Raw genomic sequence first — 10,568 nt, 5'->3', positions numbered from 1 at the left:
AAAGTAATATTTTTAAATATATTCCAAGTATAAATGTTAGGATGTAGGATGTTAGGATATAAATGTCAGATAGGAGTGTGAGAACAACTTTATCTACTAAATGTTAAATGTTGGTGTGTATTATTACATCATGTTCGTTGTGGTTGCATCATTTTGCGCAAGTACCTATTCCCACACATTGCTGCGCTTATACAGGAAGACTAACAATAGCTCATAAGTAAAGTCTGACCACGACTACACCCAACATCAGCTCTGACCAACGGTGAAGTGCATTCAACCTCTCCAGCCTCTAATTTAACCCTTTTGTTTCAGTGAAAATAAATAACCAGCTCTTGTGATTGATGAGTGTGAAGCTGTGATCGGACATTTTAGACTGTCAGGCTTTAGGACCTGATTGTTAAACATCTCTGTCTGTAAATCCTTTTTACCCCCTGAGCAGGTGCACTGAGACCCAATCATAACAATGAAATCAGTCAAAACATCAGCTGACATCAAATACATGTTTATTTTGGGTCTGTGCGACTCTCTTTGTACTTGAACGTACAGTAGGCTGACCAAAATGACCCATAACATCATCTGTAAACACAAGCTGTGCACAGATATTCTAAAAATACATAGTTTGTTGGCATTTCACATGACATTTTGCACGTTCATGACCCTAAATGAGGAAATGTCATAAAATTTCTTGTAGAAATAGAGAAGTTAAACAGTATTTCAGATAACTATTATATCAGGGATTGTATTATTGGTTATAATAACACGTGTACAAATGATTTATCATAATTGCACTGGTGTTTTGCTTGTTGGTCTGTGGTTCTGCATCCTGTAGATTCAGTGTGTGTGTGTGAGTGTGTGTGTGTGTGTGTGTGTGTGTGTGTGTGTGTGTGTGTGTGTGTGAGTCAACTTAGGCCTTTTCCTCATATCAATGACCTCTTACGCTGAGATTATTATTCTCTCATTTCACATAATACATACACTCTAGAAAACACCTGAGACAGCATCACTAAGTCATTGTTTAGCTTCAGCATTTTGGCACTTATTCGATGATGATGTTGCGCATCCAGCTCAAAATACCTGCCTATTTTTCTCCACAATGAAGGGCCTGGCCGGATAGCTGATCTGATAGCCAATGTATGCATATGAGACGTTAAGGTACAGATGTGGCCATTGAAAATGCGCGTCAAAGGAAAAGGGATCATGCGGTATCATGCGGTATCGAGGGGAATCACGTACATTCTGTGGGCACATGCAAGACAAGACCAGTAGGGGACAGTCATGTTTCATTTGAACAAACACGGCTTGCTAGTATATAGAGTAGTTCTGCCAGGACATGCACTGTATACAGCATGTATTCTTTTACCAAGCAAATGGTGTTGTTTCTTGTACTTAAGCCCATGATCTGCTTGTGTTTGGCCCGCGTATCTGTGAACCTCTCTCAGAGCCATTTTGCAACAAGCAGCAGAGCACAATAAACATTGCTGGGCCTGAAAAAAAATGGTGTGTGTGGTCGGTTAGATTTAAGAGCAAATATTACGTATGGCTTACATAAAAAAAATAATACGTTTCTCATCAACACTTATGATAAACCTAAGTTCAAAAAGTTTCTAATTACAAGATTGAATTATATAAAGCTTAATTAGAAACTTCTTTAAATGAGGTTTATCAATATTTTTTTTTCTGAACCAATCGGTCACACATTCCATTTTTTATTGTACTGTGTTCAGCTACAGTATGTTGTTACGTGCACCACCTGGTGGTTATTGTGTGAAGCACAACAAATTAATTTAAATTCTAAGAAGCGTGCCTGCACAGTACCTCGTGATCACATTTGATGAATCACATACATTCATAATCTGTAGCAGGCAAGTTTCTGGCACAAGGAAGTTTTGCCGCTGATACTGTGACAGGGGTCGGGTAATAGTCAACATCAAGGATCCACAACATTGGCCTAAATGGTGTTATTTGTTGATGGTGAAGGGAATGCCGGCAGCCAGGAGCAAATATCACAATGCAGATGCCACATTGTCAGTTTTTGGAGTGGGTATTGAACTCAAGACTGGTTCTTGTGAGGTGGAAGGAAGGTTCCCTTGTAAGCTGTTTACAGAAATGATCTTCATGACCTTCTGCACTGGAGACTGCTGGGAAAAGAGCTGTTACTTATTCTGTGGCTTTTCTTTCTTTATGCTCTATTCCAATAGATCCATTTCAGTGGTGTCAGCTCAGGGTTTTGACTGGACAACGTCTTGAACAGAGGAATGCAAAACATTTAATATGTTTAATAAAACAACAACAACAACAAAACATTAATATGCAAGACTAAGAAATTGTTTAATTCTCCTTAAAAATTCTAATGTGCCTTATGTAATGCCACAAATTCTCTTTTGTGTATTATTCCATGCATCCAACATAATAATATACCCATAGAGAGATAGATAGATAGATGGATGGATAGATAGATAGATAGATAGATAGATAGATAGATAGATAGATAGATAGATAGATAGATAGATAGATAGAAATACAGGATTTATATATAAAGTAACATTGTGTTTGTTTGTTTGTTTGTTGTTCATGTTTATGTCACATGCTTATGTTTCTTGGCCTCAGTTCTAAACCACATACTAAATAGAAAGTCAAAACTCCTGCTACCATAGAGGATGTAGTTTTTTTTTTTTTTTTACCACACTACTTACTACACTATTTACCATGGGGTTTGGGACACAGTCTTTAGTCTATATCTCTTTTTTAGTCCTTGATCAGGATTTTTGCCGCTGTCCATGGTGTTGAAACTCGAGTGAAGTAACAAAGCAAGTTAATTGTCTTGAACATGTCACATAAAATACACCATCGAACGTCACTCAAAAGTAACCATTATTTTTTTCAGGCTGTAATACTAAGATTTTCTGTGTTTATGTTCACCCCACACATTTCAAACACGTGAAACTAAACATCAGTGATGGAGATGATCTAGTAATTGATGAGCTTGGTGTGTAAAAGTGTTCAAAGCACAGATGATATCAAAGACATCAGTGTTCCCATTTACTACAAGTATTGTTCTAATGTCAGAGGGTCTCTTTAATGCTTTAACTTACATCTACCAAACAAATGTTTAAAACAACTGATTTTAACCAATAGGTGGCAGCATCCAACTCTGATACTGAAATTTAGGCATAGACAAAATTTTGTTAAATTATATAACTGAAGAAATTAAAATGTTCTTATAGTTTTCTTTTAAAGAATCTTTTTTTGTAAAAATTTGTAATTTAGTGTACATATATTTAGTGACAGCTATACATTTCTGTGTGTTTGATATTATTTATTATATATTTTGACATTCACACCTCAATTATTGACTTTATAACAGATCATCAGTCTTTAGTGAATTTACTCTGTTTCAGGCCTTGACTTTACTGCATTTTTTTTCTTTTATCTTTATTTACAACTTAGTGGAAGGTTCATTGAGTTCAGCTGCCCAGTTTATTGTTTATTATAATTAAAAAAGATAAAATAAATAAATAAATAAATTTTCAATGTGGTCTCAGACTTCTGCACTCCTCTGTACAAGATTTGTTATTAATAGGACAAATGAAGACCAGCGATATACAGTGGGGGAAATATGTATTGAATGCATCAATATTGTTTTCAGTAAATATATTTCCAATGAGGTTTTTCACATGAAATTTTCACCAGACTTTGGTATTAACTCAAGAAATCTGGAAATATAAAGAATTCACATTAAAGTCCATAAATAAAGTTATGTGTAATAAAGTGGAATGATGCGGGAAGCAAGTATTGAGCACACTAAAAAAGCAGTTCTCCAAGGCCAGATAAGGCAAGGAACCAACTGAAATTCATAAGTAATTATACCCCCTATCTGTGCAAATTAATATCAGCTGGGTTAGTAAATTGATGGTCTATGAAAAGGCTTTTTGTTACCAAGGTGTCACACAAGAAACATTTCATGATGCGTAAAATTAAAGAGCTCTCTCAAGACCTCCGGAACCTTATTGTTGTGAAACATATTGATGGAATCGGATACAGACGTATTTCAAAACTTCTAAATCCTCCAGTAAACACCATTGGGGCCATTAACCGCAAGTGGAAGCAACATCACTCCATCATCAACCGGTCACGCACAGGAGCTCCTCGCAAGATTTCTGACCGGGGAGTCATAAGAATAGTCAGAAGTATACACTGTATATATACATATACCACTCTTCTGACATGTCAAACAATACAGATCTAACTGTTCAAGCAATAACTGGGTTATTAGTAGGGCCTTAAAATAAACTGCAGTGAACTTTCCATTAGACATGAGAGTACACATAAACCACACTGAATTGGGTGAGATGTGGTTGGTTGAGACACAGTGTCATATTTTTTTCCATTTAGAAGAACCACTCACATGATATATTTTGGGGCGTGTTCAATCCAGACCAGCTATAGTATAAGTGAACTGTGCTTCAGGCACATTCATAATCTGTTGATTAATGAGTCATTTAGAATGACCGGATTATGGATTTCAGTTTTGGTCTTTAGCACCATGTGTAAGTATTATTATTATTATTATTTTTTTTTTTAATATTCCCATTCTCTTTACTGGTTCCTTAGGATAATTACTAATGGATGATTAAGTGCCAAACTATATATCTAAGGAAAAAAAAAACCTGGAGCTAATTTGTCTTCTGCAAATAATCTTAATTGTATTTATTGCATTCTTCACCTAATTAATGCATTTGTTGTTTTTTTTTTTCCATATACAGGCCAGTCTGGTAGACGCTGGGTTACTGCACAATGCCCAGCTCTAGATGTTTATCAGTCTGATGAAAAGCTCAGTGTGGATATCGGTAACTCGGCTACTCTCCAGTGTTGTGTTTTCGGGATAGACGACGAAGAAATGATCTGGTTTAAGCAACAAAACAGAAAACAGCCTCAGATTATAGTCAGATTCTTTAAAACTGCTCGGGAAACGTTTTACAGTGAATTCCAAAATCCTCGTTTCCGAATAAAAAAACATGGAAACTGCTTCAATATGACCATTTCAAACACCACGATGTCTGATGAAGCCATGTACTACTGTGCACTCGTGTTTGCAGACGGGACTTATTTAAAAATTAAAGGTAGGAGTTCTACTAAAATGAATGATGTGACTGGTTAAATGCAGTAAAATTTCATTCTTAATTACTGTTAGCATGTGAAGTAGTGAAGTGTTAACTGTTCTAGGTCACCTATATTTGTAGGTGAGCATGTTACTACTGCATCAGAAACATCTAAACCAGCTCTGTGTGATAAAACACTGCATGGTAAAGGCACGAACATGAACACACAAGAGAAAATGGGTAAGATGTTTTATCATCTGTATTTATGAATTTCTCATAATAAATAATTGTGTTTGACTGTGTTCATAACTGTATCAGAACTGACTATGATCAGATCTCTACATTCGACAGTGCTCGGTTTGGGAACGGCTTTGGGTTTGTGTGCACTTTTGATTTTCTGCCTCATTTATTTCACACTGAGGAGAAGAAAATGTGATAAAAGTAAGTGCTTTTGTCATCAGATAATAATTATTTCAGTTGTTTTTATTTTAAAAAACACTAATAGGTATGTTTCTGTATTTATAGTAAATGCTTCTGTAGAAGATTCTCCAGGAATGAGACAGGTATGTGTGCAAGAAATTATATTATAATTTTTTGTACTGTATACTGTAAGAATAATTCTGTCTTTTTTTCTTTAGATATCATTTTATTCACGCACGAGTCTCGCTACTAATTGTCCTTCTTTTTATGCGAAATGTTGCCATATTCATACAGTACGCTGCTCTTTATATGTTCAAGATATAATTTATACAATCCGTTTAATGAGATTTGCACAACAATCGCAAGCTTTTAATTCTGATGCTAAAGCTGTTCTGTGTAGTTAGTGCGTAGAGTTCAGTTACCCGTGTTTTATGTTTATTACTGTAAGCTGGATTTCTTATTATCTTTTTGCATTATTATTATTATTTTATTTTTTTTTCAGGAATCTGAAGCTGAAACACTGAATTACGCAGCTTTGCAGTTCTCTAAGAGGAAAGCCAAAGCTGAAAAAAAGAAATCTGGCTCATCAGATGAGTGTGTTTACTCTGATGTGAATAGAACTGTAAGATGTAACATCAATTATTCATAACACATGGCACTATGACACTGCAATATCAGTAAAAATATTTCAGCAAGTGAAAATATCTTGACTACATGCTATATTTTCCTATATTTTCATTGTGAGATTATAATATAACAACTACAGTAAAAGATTTTTCAACAAATATGTTTGCTAATTTAATGTAAAGCTTGGCAGATTATGTATCTGCTAACACATAAATTCTCAAAGCAAACTTGCTGTACAGAACAGTCCAAACAACAAAACAAACAAACAAACATCAAAAAACAGAGAAGCCTAGAAAGAAATGTTTATAATAATCTCATAGTAAGAAATATTGTACAGATTTGCCTATATTCAAGGTATTGTTTTTTTTTTTTTTTTTCCACTTTCAGTGTGCAGCTAAACATTTTTCTTCTGTTTACTTCTGTTCTGTTAAGATAATTGTTCTTTTTTAACAAATTTTAATAATTTGTCCTATTATATACAAAAATGAACATGAAAAATGCTTTTTTTATGACTACAGTGTTGCACTTTGTGGAGATTCTGTGTATAAATTGTATGATTTAAACTTTTACAACAAATTTACAAATGATTTCATTAAAAAAATATATATATGCTCTTAAACATTTTTCTGAACATTTTTGAGCAAAAGTAATGCTCCAGTTTATTTCAAAAAGCATGTGTGTTGGACTTAAATCTTGTAAATGTGGTGCCCAGAACTTGGAATTAGTTTTGTTCAGCATTAAGTGTAGTACTTAATGAAACACATTTTACATTAACCAAAGTGAATCATCAAACACAAAGACAAAACCTTCCAGAAATTCAGCCATAATAATTTATGCAATTCATGTGCAGTCCAGGATTTCCACTTCACACTGCCCACGACTTAAAACCACCGTTCATTTATTAAGCATGGAGTTTTTTCGCACTATGTGGACCAGAATTGTATAATCATAGTGGCACGTATGTCACCACCTTTGCTCTTACTGGATAAAGCAGTCTTGTCCCTATGGAATAAAACGAAGCCATCTACCGAAACAACTATTTATCCCTCAACCAGCTGATTTCCCTCTTGATCATACTAAACAATCTCCTAAGAGAGTGAGCATCATGATCGTTCAGTTCAATGGCCAAGAAATAAATAAATTCAACCACCCCAGAGTCCATGGAAGTGGACCAAACCAGTCTGCCTCCAGATAGTCCCAGGATGTGCCTTGATAATAAATAATGTAATAAACTGTATGTTCAGAGCTTTACATAATAACATGGTGTTTTGTGTTTTAAAGTGTACAGTCGGAATAAGAATAAAACTTTAAGTGTAAGCTTCTGAAGAGGCATTCAGCATGTCCAACAATGGCGGCATGGGCAGCTACAGATATACTGTTTAGTTTACTGCAGGCATTAAAACTGTTATATATTACACCATAATATTACAATATACTATCTCTGTGTCAGACAGATTCTCATACTGGAGGTATCTTATACAGCTGCTCACTACACCTCAGATAATGAGTCTACTCAAAGTAGAGATAAACATAAATAAACAACAATGAAATGTTATTGTTGGCATATGGGAGTATACCAGTAAACCACATATTCCATTCAGTCATAGAGTATTTGGTGCAAAACCAAACCACAAATATAGAGAATAAAATGTGGGGTAGATTAGAATACCATGTGTTACTTTATGATGTCCTTTTTTTTTTTTTTTTTTTTTTTAAACAACCAATCACATCATATTCTGGGGCGTGGTCAGTACAGACCGCCTATGGTATGGATATAAATTCAAACTATGCTTCAAGCACATTCATACTCTGCTGATAAATGAGATACAAACAGTGTAGAATTTCTGTGAAATGAACAATGACCAGTACCTGGATTTTAATGTTGATCTTCAGCACCATGTGTAAGTAATATGAGCAAATTATTCCCATCTAGTCTGATGTGTTTTGAAAATTAAAAATATCATGGAGACTATTACTCTAAATCACTGTGTGTGAGCAGTATGTAGTAGTAACTCCAATATTAATAGTTTAAGATGATCTCATAACTCTGTATATAATAATATCTGAAATAAATTATTTACTTAATTAATGCATTTACTTTTCTAGATACAGTCCAACCTGGTAGACGCTGGGTTACTGCACAATCCCTCACAGAGTCACCAGTTTATCAGCCTGATAAAGAGCTCAGTGTGGATATCGGAGACTCGGCTACTCTACGGTGTTGTATTTCTGAAAAAGAAGTTGGGATAATTATCTGGTTTAAGCAAACAAACAGAAAAAAACCTCAGATTATAGTCACAGTATATAAAAGTGGTGGAGAAGCATTTTACAATGAATCCCAAAAGTCTCATTTCCAAATAGAAAGATCTTCAAACTGCTTCAATATGACCATTTTAAACATCATTCAGTCTGATGAAGCCATGTACTACTGTGCACTGAAGAGATCTAACATGGTGTTTGCAGATGGAACTTATTTAAAAATTAAAGGTAGGATTTCCACTAAAATTGATTAAGCTACAGGTTTAATGTAGTTTTATTCTTTCCTGCATTACCATTAGCATGTTTAAACTGGAGGACAAATATACAAATAATGAAGTAGTGAAATGCTAATTGTGTTTTCTTCAACAACACTGAGTTACAGACTTTTATTGAATTATGATAAATGTTTATAGGTGATCATGTTACTATTGCATCAGAAACATCTACACCAGCTCTGTGTGATAATTCAGTGGTGTGTGAACCAACACTGCATGGAAACAACACTAACATGAACACACACGAGAAAACAGGTAAGATGTAATTCATAATTAATTCATAGTGCATAATTCATCTTGAAAATTATTTGCACTAATGTAAATGTAATGTAATGTAGTGAAATAACAGAATCAGAAATGATCAGATCTCTACATTCGACAGTGCTCGGTTTGGGAACGGCTTTGGGTTTGTGTGCACTTCTGATTTTATCTCTCATTTATTTCATTCTGAGGAGACGAAAATGTGATAAAAGTAAGTGCTTTTGTCATCAGATAATAAAGTTACTTTGACTTCTTTCACAATGATTAATGTGTGTTTCTCTATTATTAGTGGACCGTTCGATAGAAAAATCTCCAGGAATGGGGCAGGTATGTGAGCAGATATGTAAACACTTTGTACTGAAGAATACACGTTATAGAAGAAATAAAAAGATGTATTCATATGTTGCACAGTTTTTTTTTTAATAGATAGGATTTTTTTTTTTTTTTACTGATTTATTTTCTGTATGTGATGTTTCATTCATGTACTGCTTTTAATGATCCATATTTAATTACTTGTTGATTGATGGAGCATTTCTCAATCCAGCACTGAGTGTCACACTCTGTTGTGCTGTGAACCATCTCGGTGCTGGATCTATATTTAATTCAATTCAACATAACTCCATCATTACATTATTATTTTTTTCAGAAAGCTCATGTCAACAGCTTGGCTTTTGAAGCTTTGGAATTGTTCAAGTGGAAAATCCAACCTGGAGGAACGGATCATTTGGCGTACACTGATGTGACGTATCTGAAACTGTAATATACAGTAGAACATAAAATGACCAAAAACACATCATTAATAGCTAAACTGCTGCCATGCTACATGTGTTACTGCTATACTGCATTCACGTGTGCATAATAATAATAATAATAATTAGTATTATTATTATTATTATTATTATTATTATTATTATTATTATTATTATTATTATTATTATAAACGGCCAACTTAAATCTTTCTCTAATATGTAAATGAAATAAAAGTGAAACACCTCTTTTGTACTTTGTACAGGTTTTTGCCGTATGGTTCTGTTTTGCAAAAAAAAAAAATCCACAATAAATGTGAAAAATAAAATGTCGAACATCTCACACACTTGTGCAAGAAATGTAATGTATTTTCAAAAAGGATGTGTGTTGGACTTAAACTTAAGGCCACGCAAAATCATGCCTTATGAATATGGTGCGGAGAATCCGGGCATATTGACCTCGGACATATTGAACTCGGTAGAATTGTTCAGTAATAAGTGTTGAGTAAAACTTCTTCAAACCCATTTTGCATTAAAAGTGAATCATCAATCAACAAAGACAAAGCCTTCCAGATATGCTGTCATAATATTTTTTTTTTGTGCAGTCCAGGATTTTCACTTCACACTTCCTACAACATGCAACCATCATTCATTTATTGAGCATGGAGTGTTTTGTTGCTTTTTTACCTCTTATAAGTTTAATGGTATAAAATGAGCATTTTTTAAAATGCTTAAAATAAAAGTAAACATAAAAATGTTTACTTCTTTACCTCATTACATTGATCTATAGCCTTAAATATATATATATGTCAAGTGAACATAAAGGCAAAAGCGGGAGCAGGCTGTGTTATACAGCTAACATCCCAAGACTTTGCTGCTGT

At 34.1% G+C, this 10,568-nt stretch overlaps 1 protein-coding gene and 1 long non-coding RNA gene across 3 annotated transcripts; both read left to right on the top strand.

The window, feature by feature from the left end:
• The first annotated feature begins 4,494 nt into the window (after positions 1–4,494).
• LOC108268770 (uncharacterized) lies at positions 4,495–6,418 on the top strand. 2 transcript variants are annotated; one of them, XM_047157378.2, is made up of 6 exons: positions 4,495–4,547; positions 4,764–5,120; positions 5,241–5,339; positions 5,451–5,540; positions 5,625–5,662; positions 6,022–6,418. In XM_047157378.2, exons 1-6 carry the CDS (start codon positions 4,505–4,507, stop codon positions 6,166–6,168), a joined length of 774 nt encoding a protein of 257 aa, XP_047013334.1. In that variant the 5' UTR covers positions 4,495–4,504; the 3' UTR covers positions 6,169–6,418. The 2 variants fall into 2 exon arrangements, with proteins under 2 accessions (XP_047013334.1, XP_047013332.1); XM_047157376.2 differs by having other exon boundaries at positions 5,451–5,662.
• Positions 6,419–7,919: 1,501 nt separating this feature from the next.
• LOC108268767 (uncharacterized) lies at positions 7,920–9,796 on the top strand. The gene is made up of 4 exons (XR_008396902.1): positions 7,920–8,047; positions 8,253–9,152; positions 9,231–9,268; positions 9,588–9,796. It is a non-coding gene; the product is annotated as an uncharacterized LOC108268767 (long non-coding RNA).
• Positions 9,797–10,568: the final 772 nt, after the last annotated feature.

This window comes from Ictalurus punctatus, chromosome 8 (assembly GCF_001660625.3).
Source record: "Ictalurus punctatus breed USDA103 chromosome 8, Coco_2.0, whole genome shotgun sequence".
Taxonomy (NCBI): Eukaryota; Metazoa; Chordata; class Actinopteri; order Siluriformes; family Ictaluridae; genus Ictalurus; species Ictalurus punctatus.
The sequence above is the reverse complement of the archived record's forward strand: the minus strand, read 5'-3'. Positions and strand labels throughout refer to the sequence as shown.

What these genes read in the sequence shown, in the direction of transcription:
- LOC108268770 (XM_047157376.2), top strand. Translation starts at nt 4,505, where the DNA reads ATGACCGGATTATGGATTTCAGTTTTGGTCTTTAGCACCATGT. An exon ending in TTTGGTCTTTAGCACCATGT is followed by an intron (nt 4,548 to 4,763) that starts GTAAGTATTATT and finishes TTCCATATACAG; the next exon opens with GCCAGTCTGGTAGACGCTGG. An exon ending in ATTCTCCAGGAATGAGACAG is followed by an intron (nt 5,663 to 6,021) that starts GTATGTGTGCAA and finishes TTTTTTTTTCAG; the next exon opens with GAATCTGAAGCTGAAACACT.